The 19,869-nt window shown below is 36.1% G+C and overlaps 1 protein-coding gene across 1 annotated transcript in view; it reads right to left on the reverse strand.

Annotated features, from left to right (window-relative positions):
* LOC127871073 (uncharacterized) overlaps window positions 1-19,869 on the reverse strand; it is a 156,558-nt gene that overhangs the window by 17,870 nt on the left and 118,819 nt on the right. Inside the window, exons 69-79 of the mRNA XM_052413720.1 lie at window positions 19,186-19,479; window positions 18,421-18,574; window positions 17,007-17,086; window positions 16,263-16,681; window positions 15,310-15,450; window positions 14,486-14,585; window positions 10,996-11,113; window positions 9,268-9,386; window positions 3,207-3,357; window positions 2,375-2,535; window positions 529-742 (exon numbers count right to left, since the gene is read on the reverse strand). Of these exons, the coding sequence (XP_052269680.1) occupies window positions 529-742; window positions 2,375-2,535; window positions 3,207-3,357; window positions 9,268-9,386; window positions 10,996-11,113; window positions 14,486-14,585; window positions 15,310-15,450; window positions 16,263-16,681; window positions 17,007-17,086; window positions 18,421-18,574; window positions 19,186-19,479 (1,951 nt within the window). The remainder of the gene's footprint in view (window positions 1-528; window positions 743-2,374; window positions 2,536-3,206; window positions 3,358-9,267; window positions 9,387-10,995; window positions 11,114-14,485; window positions 14,586-15,309; window positions 15,451-16,262; window positions 16,682-17,006; window positions 17,087-18,420; window positions 18,575-19,185; window positions 19,480-19,869) is intronic.

Here is a 19,869-nt window from a genome sequence, read left to right on the forward strand (position 1 = left end):
AGCAAAAAAACTATTTTGGGGAAATCTAAACAATTGAACCAATGACTATCAGGTCACTGACATAATATCCACTACGCCACGGCGAAAAAAGTGAAACTTGTGCCAAAATCCAACCATTATCATTGGGTGCCCTATTTTGACGCCTATAATTACTATCCATTTCTATGATCAATCTGACAAACCATACCATAAAGGGCAAGTGTGGTGCCTGATTTGCCTATGCACAGGCTAGTCTGGGATGACACTTTATGCACTTTAAGCCTCATTTTCATAGAACAAAGCTGCAATCTCTATCTGGGGCATGAAAGGCAATTGGTGATGAAATTATTTCCATGGACCCCTCCCCACCTCTTATTCAGGTAGGGAAATGGCCAGTAAAACTTTAAGTTTGAGACTTAATATTGAGTTTAAGTGATATAGTTGTAAAATATGTATTCTCTACCCCTGGAACTGGGCGAAAGAGGTAGATTTCAATGTCTACAATCATAAAGCAGCACAATCATCTCATTCACATAAAAGCCTGCTTACATTGTACTGGCAAGCCTCCTGCGACTGTGAGGCCACACCATTCCTGACCAAGGTCGCCATGACTTTGAGTTTTCCAGCAAACTTGTTGTCTTTCTTAAGATCTAGACGCGCTGTGAGGGATACAGTTTGAGTCTTGGCCCAGTTGGAGCTGTTGAAATCCATGTCGCAGACACGATCTACTAGAATCTGCTGGATACCGAGGCCATTGGAACATCTGAATACATTGAGAAACATAACTTCATTAGACAATTAACCCTTTCAGCGTTGGAATTGAATTTTAAAGGCCTTTGCAAACAGTTTGGATCCAGATGAGACGCCACAGAACGTGGCGTCTCATCAGGATCCAAACTGTTTGCTATTCTGATAGTATTCTTTGAAAAAAACCAAAGAAAATGCTAATTTTAGAAATTTAGCACACAATATTTTAGCAGACGACAAATTTTCCCAGCATGCAAAGGGTTAAAGCCCCGCTCTGGGAAAATGTGGTACAATTCATGTGAACAGAGAGCTGCTTTTATGGAATGTTTCATACAAGGTAAGTCTCTTCCAAACGAAACTCCAGTCAAATCTGAATGTGTTGTTCCTGATTAGCCTGTGTGGAATGCACAGGCGAATCCGGAAGGAAACTTATCGCACATGCATTAACCGCCCTTTATATTAAGAGCAGCTCATTTTTAAAATTACATTTCCCTATACAATAAACGCAAACATACTGCAAAGGGCAAATTTGGTGTATGTCAACAAGCAAAGTCCCTGTGAATTGAGTACCGGCAATTAAATATTATTATATATACCTAACAAGTAACAATAACACATATATGTTGATTTTTAAGCAATATCGGTTTCAGAAAGCAAGCAAAACAGGCATATACTTGATATAGAGCCCTCAGGCCAATAGTTCCAAAATTGTGTAAATATGACACACCATATCCATAATATGACCTATGATTATTCAACCTTATTTCATTCACCTGTATAACGCAAATAATGTGCTGATGGCAGCAATTTGAAATGTCACCTAGCATTATTTTGCTGACAGTATTAGTATGCCTTTATTTTAATTTATTACACCTGCATTTATACCAGAGACACTATCATTATACCTTTTATATTCATTTCAATTAACTGCAGACAACAACCAAACACTTAATTTTATTAGCTATTTAATATATAATAAATGGATACGGCAACATTTAGACATGCTGACGAGCATGTCTCCATGCATGCTGTTTTAGACAACTTATTAATTTTAAATTGCCCATTTTATGAAATGGTCATTAAAAACACTCTGTTATTCAAAATGTATTGCCTACTGACAACCAATGTAGGCACTTAAAAATGTCATTTTCTTTCAGGATGGAGGCTGTATTAAGAAACCCATGAAATGTTTCAGTATTTACAGTTTTTCCTCAATAACACATTGTAGCCCTTAAAGAATTCCAATTAAATATATATTTTATATCCCATAAGAATTTTCTTCTGTGGAAACAACTGTCTTCATTAACAACCAATAAATACTCCTTTATTGAAATACGTTGCGACAACATTGTATTGCACATGGACTTTATCCAACCACAACCTTTTCAGCGCTGCACAATCATTTTTTTTCTTAGTTAGGTCATAAATACCTGTTTTTCATTAGGCATGTAAGAAACATTTAAAATAATAAAAAATAATTTTGTGACAGAAAGGATGATCGACTCACTGATGGACATTTGGATAGACGGACGGACAACGCCAATTCTATATCCCTCCACCTTTGGAGGGGATAAAAATGTTTATCTGAACGGGAATTATTAAACACAGCATCGTTAGAAAGAAGAAAATTATTTCAATTTTCACTCACTTTGGTTGATTCTTTTTGTCTTCAATAACCTGGAAGCGCAGTTTGATAGAGCACTTGGCATTGCTGCAGTCCTTCTCAGGGTCACTTGCTAATCGGAAGCCTAGCTGCTGCTCGCGAATCTTCCCCTCATGGAGAAGAATGTTGGAATCCTTCACCTCACACTGTGTTTAACAATATAGGATATAATGTCTTTTTGTGTCTTGTTCTGATAAAACTGGGCATAATGCATGTGCGTAAAGTGTCGTCCCAGATTAGCCTGTGCAGTCCGCACAGGCTAATCAGGGACGACACTTTCCGCCTAAACTTGATTTTCGGTAAGGATGGACTTCCTTGAAACTCAAAATTCCATTAAAGAGGAAAGTGTCGTCCCAGATTAGCCTGTGCGGACTGCACAGGCTAATACTTTAAGCACATGAATTAAGCCCTGTTTTCTCAGAACAAGACACAATTGATGCAACTAAGACTGTTGTTTAAAGGGACTTATTCCCAGTTTGGAAAATAGATGATTTTCAAAATAATTGTCATACAATAATAACAAAAATGAATACATTATGTTTAAACAAGCAAAATGAAACTCCAGGTTAAGAAATAAATAATTACATTGAGGAATATCAAATACTGACCAGTTTAGTTTTATTAAACATTAACGGGTTTGTTTATGTAACCAACCATTTCTTGAAGCATAAGTCAAGAACAAAGATAAAATTATGTTTCTTGTGAAATACATGCTGAAGCGAAACCGCATGGAAATAGGTTACAAATCAAGCAGGTGAATAATTCTAATGGAGTTGACAATAAACAGATAATTATTATAAATTGTTAAATAAAATACCATCACTGTTGGCCATTTAAAACAGATCAAGGAATCCTGGATTTTCTTAAGTCTTGCTCTGTAGCGAACAATCACTTCATTTTCCTTAGTGACGTTAGCTTTGCACTGCGTCAGAACTGGTTCGATGCACAGTGTGAGTTTGTTGTATTCACTGAAAATAACCATATGAAAATTATTTTTTTTTAAACAAGAGCTGTCTCCATAGGATGACATATGCCCCCGAAAAACGCTTTGATAGAAGTTATGAGCATTATTCGAAACCTAAATGCAGATTTGGAAACCTAAACACGGACCCTATGTTTAAGGTTAATGTCACAGGGGTCAAAATTTGTGTGCGTATGGAAAGGCCTTGTCCATGTACACATGCTTACCAAATATGAAGGTTACATCTGAAGCGACATAGAAGTTAAGAGCATTTTTCGAAACCTTGAAACGGACAGACAGACAGACAGTGCAATCACTATAGGCCCTCCTTTGGGGGCATAAAAATAAATTCATAAAGTCAATGTATAAAAATAAAATGCAACTTCTAGAATGTTCACAATATTTCACTATTGCCATGTAAGGAAACTTATATCCACCTAGTGGCCATGTTTTCAAGGTACTGCAAGCAATTTCAACCTCAGAGCAGCAGAGATATGGCTAAACGAAGTTATCTCGCAAATTTCAGATATCAATACCAATATCTATACTTAAATGCTCAAAACCATACCCATATCTATAATTTTTGTCAAAAAACACACCCCATAAAATCGGCACACCTCTATATACCCATATACATGTATAGGAAGTTACTCCCCCGGGGTCAAACCAAATTAAACTCGACGGGCATGCTTTGAACAAACTTGGTAGAGGACCACCATATGAAGTCACATGCTTAATACCAAACCTCTAGAACTTGTTAGCTGAGATGATATTTTTTAAGTTTTAAATATAAGGAAAACTAGCAACCCACAGGTCTTGGCCAATTTCGACCCCAAGAGCATTATTTGAACAAACCTGGTACATTCCAACCTGTCTTCAGAGACCACCCAAGTTGAATCTAGAAAGTGGTCTCTTAACTGAGGTGGTCTCTGAGTACAGTTTGACCTGTCAGACCAGTTGGTCTTTGTTAATGCAACACATTAGCATATGTAAGTACATGTATGTGTATTTCGCTTTATTATGTACATTATACATTCAAATATATGTTGAGTGATCGTTGTTTATAGAAATATATACAGAAAAAGTTGTTTGTTGTTGAATTGTATTCAATATATTAATATACATGTATTAAATAACAAACATACATAAACATATTTACCTGATACATCGAACTTTACATACAAATAAATACAAATTATACCACTACAAATACAATATGTAACAGTCATATAATTAGACAATTAACATTTCAATAATACATACATATCAAATAACAAGCATACAGATCGAGCATAGCAACAATGTACATTGTATTAACATGCAATAGCATACACATATTTACACATTACAACAATATTACAATGGCCTGAAAAAGAAATCTTCAATTTTGGTCTGTTTTACCTTCTCTCCATTCATGGCTATGTCCCCTATTTGGTTGCTGGTTTCCATCAATGTCGCTAGTAGATCATGGTGTCCTTTCTTCACTGCCCAGTCCTTCAGCTTTCTGCTTATTTCCAAGACCTCGCTCATGGAGAGTGTTGGTTCCGATGTCGTCGCTTCCTCTTCTATTGGGTTGTTGTCATCTTCGTCATCACATCCGTCGTCTTGTAGAATTTCCGGTGCTGACTTCTTCCATTCTTCCATGTCAGTTGCACATGTTGTGATGTCCCTGTCAATGTTGATGAGGTCCTTCACTTCACATCCGAATAAATCAAGTGCTAATTTGTACATGATGAGAGGCAAGTCGTCCTCAACATCATCACATTCACTTTTTTCACTTTTGTCACTGTCACTTGTAATTTTTTCACTTACACTTTTTTTACTGTCATATGCTCTTTTTTCACTTTTGCTAGCACTAGCACTTTTTTCACTGTCACTCAGGGATCCACATTTGGCGAAACACTTGCCGATCTACTCCGTCGTTGTCTCCTTCCATGCGCTGATGACCCAGTAAATTGCTTAAAGGATGTTAACCTCTTTCAGAATTTGCGGTCCAGTGGTCGCCGAGGATCTTTCCAGCACCATCATCACGTGTTGTAGTTGGCGTTTCCGGTACTTCAGCTTCATTGTCTGTATGATTACTTGGTCCATGGGTTGTATCACTGATGTTGTGTTTGGAGGAAGGAACTGTAGTTTGATGTTGTTTAGTGTGATGCGAGGGTGTGATGGTGCGTTGTCTATGAAAATATGACGTGTCTTCTGGCATGTCGCATCCGCCGGTCACACCACTTCAGCCAGTCTTCCATTATTATGGTCGTCATCTACGCCTTCTTGTTGTAGTACCGTATTGGCAATTTATCGGGAGTTACTGACCCAAAACATCTCGGGTTATTTTATTTCCCAATGATTGGGGGCAGCTTCTCTCATGTAACTGACGCACACAATCCTACAGTAATCCGCTCCTTCACAATCTTCCCGCCGGCACATGTCTCGCCTTTTTTGAAGAACGTCGCACTGAAAATATAAAAAATATAATTTTATTAATTAATTAATTATATTTATTTATTTATTTTATTTATTTATGTTTTATTATGAAATGGTTTTAATTTTTTATCTTTTCCTTTTTTACTTACCTTGTACTTTGTTTGTAGAACAATCCTGTTTTGTACATGTTATAAATGTCAGAAGGTTAATATCTGTCGCATATTGTCGGAAGCCGCTTCTTCCAGTCGTCCACTACGACTGCATCCACTTCCGCTCTTTCACCCGGCCGTGTTTTAAAGACCATGTTGTGGCGTTTAAGGAACGAGTCGAGCAATCGGTCGCTACAGCTCTACAGCTCCTCCCGGATTCAAGCATTTTTAGTGTTTTCATTCGCTCTTCCAATGTCAGACACTTTCCTTTAGTGGTAGACATATTGCTCTGATTTGTGTACATTTGCAAGTGCTTTCAAAATTATTTACCTCCCTTTTTTATACTGCTGCCAGTCACATACTTACCTTTGAGTAAAAATTGTTATTGTTATCAAAACAATTATTTGCAAACTTTAATTAGAAATATAATTAATGTCAGCCAAGTTTTCACAGTTAGCTCCCGATAACAGTGTGTAAGCGTGGATGCCAATTACGGGATTAACACCTGCATTGTTAGTTGAGTGTCACCATTGCTTAGCAACTTCACTGCGAGACTGCAACATGGTCGCTTACTGTCGTAATGAGTGTTAATTTGTGAGACAGATAATGGTCGTTGGTCGCAGATTTAAGGTGGTTGTTGAGTCAAGCCAATTTTAATTGATTTTAGCTTGGGAGGAATTAATAACGGTTGTTTTGCGGGGTGGGTCGCTAAGTTCAAGTGGTCGGATGTGCAGGTTAGACTGTACATGATCAAAATACAATGTTCCACGCCTGAACAAACTTGGTACATGATCAACATACAATGTTCCATGCCAAATATTACCCCTTTGGGACTTTACATTTAAGTGAAGAATATATTTTAATAATAAATAATTACGCTCTACAAGTCTAAATAAATCATGTGACACCTTCAGTGATGGGCCATATTTGCCCTTGTGGTTTCAGAGATAATTTTTTTTAAGATTTCATTTTTAAAATCCAAGTTCAGATCTGGTGATCAGCATATGCAATGGACCGTAACAACTTTAAAACCTTTGATAGAGGGTCACCCATGGATATTTGATCTCAAAGTTCATAAAAATCTGCCAATCAGTCCTCATAAAAAATTGACGTACGGAATGACACACGCACCGAATGATGGACAGGGGCATCACAATATACTGAAAGCTCCACATAAGCACCACAGGCTCAGGAGAACTAAAAAGCAATCATAAATATAAACAATCTCATTGGTTGAGTCCAGCATTGGACCAGATTGACTTAGGGCTGTTCATCTTCTCCCATTTGTGATTATCTTTCTTTGACTTAAATTTTAAAAAGGTTACAATGTGAATTGGAGATATAGTATTGTGTTTTATCTTCTTAAAGGCGTCGCCCTGGAGGGCGGCGACTAGTATGTAATGCATTTTTTTTTTGCTTATGGGAGGAGAAGTTATTTTACGGATCAATGTATATATTTTTGTTTTAAGAATATCTTGCATAGTGGTGATTTTTTGTGTAAGTTAGTGTAAATAAGTACTGCATTTGTGCCTATTACATTTATTACAACATTTATTGCCAATAATGCAAAGCTTATTGTTTTAATTAATTTGTGATCCACAACTGAGCACAGGGAAAAGATCACAGGGACTGGGCAAATACGCGATACTTTCTGGTTTTGTATAAAAACAAAACATAATAAAAATATATTTATTTTGTGGTTTTTCTAATTTGCTTATTTAGTGGAGAATCAATGTTGTACAATATTTGACGACCTTTCGCGCAAGCAAGTTTATTGGAAGGCGTAGTGGTTCGAAAACGTACAATGTATTAGTTTATTAATAGACATATAATAACGATCGCTATACACAACTTCACCAAATAGCAGTACATAAGTGAATGTCAGCCGGAATAGCTCAGTTGGGAGAGCGTTAGACTGAAGTTGTTAACCGGGTTAAATCCCGGGTTCCGGCACGAACGGAACTGAGTTCGGCGGCTGACAATTTTTTCAGTCAGGTTAATAAATATAATAAAGCTTTATTTTATGTAGACATTTTAAAATCCAATTTACTACAATTGGACATTTTTATTAAAATTAATGGATGCCGCATGGTGACAACGTTAATTAAAATTTCTTACATCACTAAAATATCTTATAAAAAATACACGTGTTTTTATATTAACAAATAAATGCAAACAACACATCTATTATCAATGTATTTTTATGGTTGTCTATCATAGGCCTATCCTTACCACATATAGAGCGCGAAGCGCAACACGTATTATTGATAGTAATGAGTTGCGATAAAGGAAGCAGCCGCTTATCAAGGAATTTTAGTATAATAGAATCCTTAGCAAATAAGGCATGTTTTAATAAAAATGTTTGATTTTGATCTTTGTGTTTGACTTTGACCATGACCCTAGCAACCTAGATCTTATATTTGACACTCAGCTCTTGATCATGTGTAAATGAAAATAAAGCTCTAAGCTTATATTAAAATGCATTTTTTCGAGAACCTTAGGGCCATAACTTCGTTATTAACTGATGATGTCCAATGCCATTTGGCATGCATCATCCTCTTATCCATATAAATACTCATACCAAGTTTCAATGAAATCCGCCAAAGCACTTCCAAGATTTAATTGCATCCATTTTGTAAGAGTATGCTTTCAAATACGGCCAATTACGCCTTAGCAAGAATTTTCCAGAGAAAAAAGTTATTTACTATTGATACAGTCTTTATTTAGGTCTACTTTAAGCATTTGACCACACGGGCGGACAAATTTTGATACCAGGAGCATGATTTGAACAAATTTAGCACTATTCACTATTAAATGTTGCATGACAATTAACAGAACTCTAAGCATTCAAATTTCAGGGAAAAGTTTAAAAGTTTTCACGATATATGTTTAAGGGAAACAAAGAACCCATAGAGTCAATAGAGGCAGAGTCAATATGATCCCAGGGTCATAATATCTATAAACTTGGAAGAGGGCCACCATGCATGTTACATATCAAATATGCAACTCTAGACTCTTTGGTTTCAGAGATTTTTAAAGGTATGTACTAAATGAGTCTATATCCCTTTCAGTGCGGGAACCGAATTTTGAAGGCCTTTGCAAACAGTTTGGATCCTGATGAGACGCCACAGAACGTGGCGTCTCATCAGGATCCAAACTGTTTGCTATTCTGATAGTTTTCTTTGAAAAAAAAACGAAGAAATGCTTATTTTAGAAATTTAGCAGACGACATTTTAGCAGAAGACAAATTACCCAGCATGCAAAGGGATATTATCTCATGACCCAATGGGTGTTGTTATTTTTTACCCCATCAGGTAGTCATATAGTGCAAAAATACAGCTCACGTGCACAAGGTGTCCATGTTTGTATTCTTTGCCTGAATGACTTCAAAGGCAGCCAGGCAGGCCTCTGCGTCCGTCTCTCTACACACACTGGGCGGTTCGGTAGGGACATTGCAGAACAGCTGCAAAGAAGGGACACCATGAAAATCAAATGAATCAAGCTCTGTGAAAAGGGGGTTTAATGCATGTGCGTAAAGAGGCTTCCCAGATTAGCATTTGCAGTCCACACAGACTAATCATGCACAACACTTTTGGTCTTAACTGAATTCTAGCTAAAAAGATACTTTATTATAAGCCTAAAGTGTCCTCCCTGTTTAGCCTGTGCGGACATCACAGACTTATCTTTAACGATATGTTTAAATATCCATTAGACCCCGCTTTTCACATAGCTAGGCTCAAATTTAATGAAAGACCTTTCTAACTATGTTCAAGTTTTAGAGTCTTCATTTTGTCCCCTAAAAACTGATAAGCAGCAAACCTGTACAAAATAAATTTATTTTGAGAAAAAAGATAACTTTTAAAGAAACACAAGTTAAACATTCAATCTGAGAAATCTTTCTTAAGAAATGTAGTGTTTACAACTAAGGGTGTCACGTTTAAACGGTCGCTTTTCGTGTTTTGGTCAAAATTGTTTACAAAAACTGTAAACGTTTAAACGACAGTCAATATCAATATAAATCGGTTTAGTTCATTACGTTACGACGTTGCAAAGCTTGTTAACAGCTGCTGAAAAAGACTCGTATTAAAAACTATTTGTATCACGTGCACCACATGCCCCTTATTCACAATACGGTAAACATAAGAATACACCATGTATGGATTAGACGTCTTGAATATTTAACGCGCGTCATCACGAAATTCCCGCCTTTTGTTGCATGAGCATGACCCGAATCGTCTTGACCATTCAATGGGCGTCGGCACGAAGTGCACAAGGAAATTTTTCCGACGTTTCTTCATCGGCATTCATTTCAAGAGATATGGCGAACAATCTCCGTATAGGAATATTTTGACATAAGTTGAAGTATGCATCTTTTGATGTACATCGTGTTAAGTAAAACATTGACAATTTTAAAACCGGTTTATTAATTCATCTTTGTTTTAAAACATTACCGCATGTAAGTAGACAAAGTGTGACCCAATGGTTCGACAACGACGAGAACAGTTGGTTTTAATATGACGTCATTGCGCGAATGGGATATGCACTAAATATAACTTCCGGAAATAATTGCTACTTTCAGTTTGGAGATGAGATGGCACTGATGCTTTTAAAACGGACATAGGGATACCGTTTGAACGGTAATGTTTCGTTTATTTAATTTTGTTTAAACGTTTAGAAAAATTTGTAAACGTGATACCCTTATTTACAACAAACACTTGTAAAGACATTTTATACATTTCAACTTGTAAGTAAAACTAATTACAAATTGTATGCATCCTCTTTTATAATACACTAATTATCAAAAGCTTTCAGCTAAGTGTTATGCTGTCTGCCATCATGCTGTGGATGTGTTTTGGTTGTAAATAACAAAATGTAGCGCAATCAAGGTTCCATTTTTACAATAAATTTCAAATATATTTATTTGAATTACAACAACAACAATAATGATGACATCTAAAAAAAAACGTGACTGTTTGCGGATTGTCACGCCAAATTCACAAAAATGCTATGAAATGCTTTTAGAAAGCTCTCACATAAAAAGACAAATCAATTATTATTAACTTGGTACTTACAGCATAAGAACCAGTGATTTGACTCCATATGGCAGTGACGTAGGTAAAATACTCCGCTGGACAACTTTGCCTCAGTTTCAGGAATCCCTGCATACTGACTTCCAACTGGGCGTAGAGGCTGCAAGATTGATAACATTATATGAGTTTTGTTCTGAGAAAACTGGGCTTAATACATAAGCGTAGAGTGTCGTCGCAGATTAGCCTGTGCAGTCCGTACAGGCTAATCAGGGATGACACTTTCCACCTAAACTTGATTTTCAGTATGGAGAGACTTAATTGAACCTAAAAATTCCATAAACGCAGAAAGTGTCGTCCCTTATTAGCCTGTGCAGACTGCACAGGCTAATCTGGGGCGACACTTTACGCACATGCATTATGCCAAGTTTTCTCAGAACACGATTCATATGACAATCTCATAGCACCAAGTATCAGTTTTGCACAGCTCAGAACAGAAAATGAACCGAGGACAAACATTTTACAAGAGGACAAACATTTCACAAGAGTTTAGTACATGGCACTCATATGCTTGTCAATGGTGCACCAAATCAGTAATGGCACAACCAAAAACATCTCTTACAAGCAGAACAAAAATTAAAACTAATCCATAAAACCAGGATTTGAATATAATACCTTGATTTATATAAGTATGCAATCAAACTCTACATCTGCATGCAAGCTACCTACACCCAACATTTCACACAAAATTTGAATATCACCAACGTAACCGATGTTATTGGGCAGATCTCGTTTTTCTATTTCCAAAAACAGTAACCTTGACCTTAAACTGACCTAAGCAAGGTCTGCATACAAAATTTTAGCACCATACCTCAATTAGAATATAAGATTTAGAGTAAAACTGTTATTTTGTTTAGAACCAACGCCAAAACTGCAATCCAATGCTAGGTCTTAATTAAAACTACCTTTACCTCAACATTTCTAACCAAAATCTCCATCTAAACTCAAGGCAATGAGCAACACTGTTTTTATATTTTTACATTTTATATTAAGCGTTTAGAAAGACTTTATCCGAATTAGCCCAAATACAATCTTAACCCATTTATGCCTAGCGTTTAGAAAAAGGGCATGATGCGGCGTCTCATCAGGGTCTGCGCTGTTTGCTTAAAGAAATTTCTGTAAGAAATATTTCTAAATATATAAATAGATATACTAGACATCTCTTATTTTGGAAATAAATTGATCCAATTTAGAAGGATGGGAGAGTCCACTAGGTTAACATGGGTTAAAGCTATTAAGTCTGCATGTCAGCATAATTCACACAAATGTTCAATATACAATTCTGAAATTTCTCCATCCAAACTGTAGTTTTTTCGGCGTAAGCTGTATTAAGCCAGCTTTTCACCCTGACTTGACCTTTGTAAGTGTCCAATAATACTCAAATAAAATTTCCCGCGGCTAGGTACGAATGAATACACTTCATTTATTCCATTGGCTGATTTGAGTATAACACCAGAACATTGGAAACATATCCGCGTCTTTGTAACACTGTTTAACTGCATGAAACAATTTTATCTCTAATGAAAAAGCTCAATAGATAGAACAGTTTTACAATCAATTTTCGACATAAATACAGTTTGTGCGTTCACCTTTTATTTTCAGAGAATTAACAGCGCAAAAGCGTTTATACTAAAGGCTATGTTGTCATATTTAGTACTTACTTGCATTGCATTTAAACCCGCGAGGTTTCGGGTCATTACGCGGCCATTTGTGAAAGTCAGAGTTTATATACAGTTCATCACCGGAGTTCGCAGAAGGGGTTGCGATCATTGTTTTACACCGGTCTTACTGACAATAACGTAGTGACTGTAATGCATTGCATTCCAATCCGCAAGGTATCAAGGTCAGTTTGCGGTCAGTTGCAGAAATCTTTATATAAACGCCGTCTCGTAAACATTGTGCACTTGAAGTCTGTTTTGATCAGAGAGATACTAAATAAAGATATTCGGCGATATTATTGTGGTATGTCAATCATCGATTTTTAATATGGTTTCAACATTTGCATGATAAGGACCAATTTTGATAAAATTAATTAGAAATATTTATCCATTTGGACCAGTTTATTAAGCATGAGCACAATAATTCACTATACTATAATTATGCAATTAAATAAGATTCGAGTATTGCCGGCTGACCTATATGCACTCGTTTATTTTCATGTTTCTTGTGTTTTTCTATTCTGTAAATATAGATATCTGAGTAATAATATCACATAAAGCAAAATAAGCCACGAAATCTGGCGCAACACCCCGTAATTGATTTGCTTATGATGTAGCTAAGAACTGCGCAGAAAAAAGGCATCCGCTACTTTTTATCTCATAGAGATAACTTTTGATCGTTCATAAACATCGACCACAATCAACGCCGTATATCTTTTTTAAAGATATTTCTTGTTAGGGCTATTTTGACTTATAGTTACATAGGCCTACTATCCCAAATACCAGCCCAAGCTGTGTATCCATATATCTTAAGTTTCATCAAGATTCTGCCACTGACCAGAAACCACGTTTAAATTTGTCCACCCGCAAGTTCACCTGCTGGCAATATCCCAATTTAATAACCAGGATTTTGAACTTCATTGAAGAAATGTTTCACAGACACAAATGCCTCAAATGCCACATGTTTGGTCACATATTAATCCACGTTATATTTTATAGCTGACAATAAGATAAACTAAAGGGCCATATTTCTTCCAAAACTGGTCGCATCCAAAATTTGTTTCTTTATAATCACCTAAATGATAAGGTAATTCAGCTGTAAAAATTTGAAGGTTATCAACCTTAGCAGTAAATAAGGAGTTGACTACACACAATTTTACAGACTATATTCATACATTCTATAGTGTAAAAACTGACGAAAATGTACATAATTCAGCATGAATTAGTAGCATTATAAATCCCTTTCAGTGCTGGAACCGTATTTTGAAGGCCTTTGCAAACAGTTTGGATCCAGATTAGATGCAACAAAACGTGGCGTCTCATCAGGATCCAAACTGTTTGCTATTCTGATGGTATTCTTTGAAAAAAAACGAAAAAAAAGTGCTAATTATAGAAATTCAGCAGACAACATTTTAGCAGACGACGAGTTTCCCAGCATGCAAAGGGTTTTAAAATCCCTTTGATAATGATTGTCTACACACAAGAAGCTTCAGCTGTGAAAGTAAGATCAAAATATGGCAAGCAGTTAAAGAGGTGTTTAAAACACAAGCTAAGCAATCTATGCTTAACCCATTTACGCCTAGCGTCTAGAAAAAAGGCCCTGGCAAACAGAGTAGACCCAGATCAGGGTCTGCGCTGTTTGCTTAAACGAATTTCTGTAAGAAATATTCTTAATATAAAAATAAATATACTCGACATCCCTAATTTTGGAAATAAATATATCCAATTTAGAAGGATGGGAGAGTCCACTAGGCATATATGGGCTAATAACTTCTCCTTAGTTGGGGCAGAAAAATCTGTTTGAAATGTGCTCTCACATGCAGAACTGCATTCCTTTATCATCCTCCTTGTACAACATGTAGGTCAGTCGCATGGCCTGCTGAGAAAAGTCTGCAAACTTGGAATAGCAAGTGCAATCTGGAATGGGAACATGGAAATCTTGCAATTAAAAGACTCCTGAAAAATAAATCCCTAACATCATCAATTTTAATTGATTTGAGTAATCATCCCAAACCACAACAATGTTAGTTAACTTAAGTAAATAATAATTAAAGTACAACTTCTTTAACTCTTTCAGTGCTGAAACCAAATTTTGAAGGCCTTTGCAAACAGTTTGGATCCAGATGAGACGCCACATAACGTGGATCCAAACTGTTTGCTATTCTGGTAGTACATGTATTCATTGAAAAAAATTGAGGAAAATGCTTATTTTAGGAATTCAGCAGACGAAATTTTAGTAGACGATAAATTTCCCAGCATTCATGTTACATCAGAGCAAACTGAACTGTCATATAATGTTTATTGTACTTTTTTCCGCTCACTTAAAATGAGTAAAAGGTTGAAATTTATATAGCCTTTTAAAAATGTTAACGCAAACAATTAATCTTCAACATAAAGTAAAAAAAATCTAATCAATACTTATGGATATCACCAGTTAAGTGTTTAAAATATTTTATGCAAAATAGCAATTTAATTTTGTTTGTGATTTTAAAATGAATGTTCATGATGTTTGTGATTTTAAATAAAAGAACAACTTTTCATTTAACAATAGCTGGGGAGCAGTTGAAACTTATTTGCGGCAAATCTGGATCAATTCCGATCCATCAGTTGTCTCAATTATAATAATAACTTGGACACTTGCCATCATCCTTGGGAGTAGTGCACAAGGTTCCTGTTCCTTTAACACAGCATTTCTTTGTCGTGCTGCATTCATCATCGGTCTCACAGGTGCGTTCAATTGACGATTTCTTGGTATCCACAGGGCAATAACCTGGCTTCCATCCTGCGGTAATAGGGGTAAAACAGGTATCAATAGGCGTATAGGAGGTAACAATAGGGGTAAAACAGGTATCAGGGGAAAAACAGGTATCAATAGGCGTATAGGAGGTAACAATAGGGGTTAACAGGTATCAATAGGCGTATAGGAGGTAACAATAGGGGTAAAACAGGTATCAGGGGTAAAACAGGTATCAATAGCGATACAGATGGTATAAATTGGGGCAAAACAGGTATCAGGGGTAAAACAGGTATCAGGGATAAAACAGGTATCAATAGCGATACAGATGGTATAAATTGGGGCAAAACAGTGATCAGGGGTAAAACAGGTATCAGGGGTAAAACAGGTATCTATAGGGATACAGAAGGTATCAGAAGGGGCAATACAGGTATCAGGGGTAAAACAGGTATCAGGGGTAAAACAGGTATCTAAAGGGATACAGAAGGTATCAATAGGGGCAAAACAGATATCAGGGGTAAACAGGTATCAGGGGTAAAACAGGTATCTATAGGAATACTGAAGGTATCAATAGGGGTAAAAAATGTATCAGGTGTAAAACAGGTATCAATAGGGGTTCAGACAGTATCAATACGGGTACAAAAGGTAACAGTATGGGTAAAAGAGGTATCAATATGGGTAAAATGGGCATCAAAATGGGCAAAGGTTGTATCAATAGCTCCGAGGAACAGATGGTTGAGAGAATAATCCATGTATGATTTAGGTCGATTTAATTATCATCTTTGGAAACTGAAAAACCATTAAATTATACGTAGTCTATCAATTGCGTAAAAGAGCATTTCACGGAACTGAATACTTACCATTGCATATGTTCATGACAATAGAATGGTGACTGGTGAACATGGAAACAACATGAGTTTTGACCGATTTCGACAGAATGTCCCACTTTCCCTGCATGCACATCCAAGATTGCATCCACTGTGTACATAGCACTCTAAGCGCGGCGCGATCCAATGTCATCTCGGGTGTCTTATTGGTCTTCTTAGTCTCCTTTGAGCCAGTCTCCTTTGAGTCAGTTGTTGTCTCTGCACACTTTTTCCAAGCCAGTATGTCACGTGTTAAAGAGATATACTTGTTTGCACACACATAGAAATCGTCACCACATTTTGCGTTTGCTTTTGTCACCAGTAGTTTGAAATCTGCATCTAGTTTGCTCACAGCTGATTTGGAACAATGCACTATACTTTCATTGATGCACACTTCAACCTTGTCAATTTCACTGTAATACAAAATATAGTAAAAGGATCAGGGGAATAAGATGAGAAGTAAAAAGAGATAAGCGGAATTCCGAACGTTTCCATGAAATAATTTTAAAATCCTGCAAGGGGTTTCTCTTCAATCTGTTCAATACATGTATTGCCATATCAGTTAACTCAGCAAAACCCCTGGTGACCATGTCTTTGTAATTATTTATAACAAAGTAGAATATAATATTGTTATCATGCCTATCAAAGAAGATAAAATTCCGTTTTTGTCTAAAGATTTTACATTTAAAACCATCACCGTTATGCCACATGGTTAAAAAAATAGCAGGTAAAAAATACCTGCACACCATATCCTCCTCTCTATACTGGTTTAGCTTCTGGTTGAACAAATCTATGCATGCCTGTGCTTTCTTTGCCCCCTGCAAAGAAACTAATTTGATTAAACCAACATATCAAATACCTTTTTTGAATGAGAATGATAATACAAAGCAAACAACCAAACACCAGAATATCAACAGGAAAATTATTTTCCTTGTCCACTACTTTTATTACAGAAAACTTATTCTTTGCATCTAATCAATCTCACTGGGATTACAGCCTTGTTTTAAACCTTTTTTTGCTCTCAATCGCATTGAAAGCATAAGTCTTATGGAAAAACTCTTCAGTCTGTTTCCTGGGTAGATGGTGGTTCTAAAAGGTGGTTCTAAAGAACATTGCTTAAGATCGAACCCATGACCTCCCAGTTGCTAGGCAGACCCATATCCACAGTTGCCTTGGAACCAGGAATGAAATGGAGTGGGGTTCTCAACCCACTTTTTACACAATTTAAAGCCAAATCTTTTTTTTCACATCAGTTCAGATGTATAATTTTGTGAGAATATTCAAGGCACAATTTTAACAATAGTGTTAGTTTTTAACAGCTGATGCTTATAAAAGATAAATTTTACATAAATGTAGGTAAGCAGGAAATGTAGGTAAGCAGGACTGACACACCAGGCAAGACTTCAGGCCAAATGCACAATTAGTTTCAACCTATTACCACCAATTGCATCTACAGCCTCAGGCTTATTGAAACACTCACGAGTAAGTTTTCTGAGTAAAACCAGTACTTGGTGTCTTCAGTGAAAATGTCAGAAAGGGTCAAAGGGTCAGAGGGGTAATCTCATTGCTGTAATTTAACCCTTTGCATGCTGGGAAATTTTTCGTCTGCTAAAATGTCGTCTGCTGAATTTCTAAAATTAGCATTTTCTTCGATTTTTTTTCAAAGAATACTATCAGAATAGCAAACAGTTTGGATCCAGATGAGACGCCACATCTCATCTGGATCCAAACTGTTTGCATAGGCCTTCAAAATTCGGTTCCAGCACTGAAATCGTTAAAGTCTGATAATATTCATAAATACAGTATATGTTTTCAACATTCAATTGTGACAGGTGAAATTTACAACTCTATTCTCTTAAGAGAATAATATACAGTGGAAACTCTCTATATCGGAATCCTCTCTAAACCAGACAAACTAGCTGTCTGGTCCCATTTTTTTCCCTATAAAACGATGCCTAAAATTTCTCCTCAAGACCGAAATCTTCTCAATTTCGATTACAAGTCATTTTTTGGATAAAAATTTGGTCATTCAATACGTAATTGTACCTCTCCAAACAGGTTAGGACCAGTTTATTGCACCTAATTCAATAAGCTTTCAGCTTTGGATGCAATTGGGTTGACTCATATAGGTTTATACTAATCATCATCTTACGCAATCAGGAATTTCCACACATGGGTCCGCAAGTCTAGTTGGGCATTTATACGGGATCACTTTCATGTTGAGAGCAGTTGTCAATATTTTCTTCTGGATGTCATTGCAGCCAAACATGTGGTCATACACGCATTGAACCATCCTGGAATAGGCTCTGAAAGCAAGAAACAGTTTGCATCAAATGATTATTAATAATTATATATTTAAATACAATATAGTAATAAAAATAAAATAAAAATATAATAGTAAGCCTAAAACAAAGAATCATACAAAGAAATTAATTTTATACTTGATAAAGCTTTAAAAAAATTACCAAGTACTTGTTATAAAAATCAAAAAGAGAATATCAAATTAAAAACAAATGTGGCATAAAGTTAGCCAAAAACAAAGAATCCTAAAAAGAAATAATTTTTTACAATTTATAAAGCAATAAAAAAAAGTACCGAGTACATGTTATTGACAGTAAAATCACAATATCAAATAAATTAAAATTCCCCAGTTTAACTCTTTCAGTGCTGGAACCGAATTTTGTAGGCCTTTGCAAACATTTTGGATCAAGATGAGACGCCACAGAAAGTGGCTTCTCATCAGGATCCAAACTGTTTGCTATTCTGATAGCATTCTTTTAAAAAATTCGAAATTATTGGTATTCTGATAGTATTCTTTGAAAAAAATCGAAGACAATGCTCATTTTAGAAATTCAGCAGACGACATTTTAGCAGACGACAAATTTCCCAGCATGCAAAAGGTTAAAAAACAACCTACAGACAAACAACTTTCTCCTTGTTCTTCACAAAAGGATTATCAGCCACCAAATGGAATGAGCGCATGCAGTCAAACGCAGATGAAGGACGGCAGGTCGCGTTTGGCGCAACAACATTTGGCTCGACACAGGCCAGTGGCATGCCCTCAGGATCTTTGTACAGGTCCTCACCAGAGATGCAGATGTCAAGAGCCATACACTCGATCTCGAGGAATGTCTTCATCACTGACTGCTGGCTTGTGAGAGCACAACCTGTCAGGGTTTTCACTAGGCATTTTCTGGTCGCTTCCAGCTCTCTGTTAAAGTAAGTCACAAGGTCACACGATGGTAATTTAAAGTCTAATGCTGCAATTCTATATTGAATCTATTCTATTTATTCTATTCTATAATTTCTATTCTAAACAAACGTCAGGATTTATTCTAATAGAATTCATCATTATCATTGTTTATTACATGTATAATAAATAATTCACTTGCAATCAAGATGTGTGACTACTGAAAATTATTTTTCGAACACTAATTGCTGTGGAGTTTTATGGGTCATCTCAACCATGAAAGCAATTAAATTAAATGTCCAACAAACGATAAAGTTTGAATTCTTTCACTACATACTATAAAAAATAAATGTATTTAAGGGCAAACTAAAATGCCAGATTTTATCTTTACACAAAATGAAATGTTAAACA

Source organism: Dreissena polymorpha, chromosome 3, assembly GCF_020536995.1.
Source record: "Dreissena polymorpha isolate Duluth1 chromosome 3, UMN_Dpol_1.0, whole genome shotgun sequence".
NCBI classification, from domain to species: Eukaryota; Metazoa; Mollusca; class Bivalvia; order Myida; family Dreissenidae; genus Dreissena; species Dreissena polymorpha.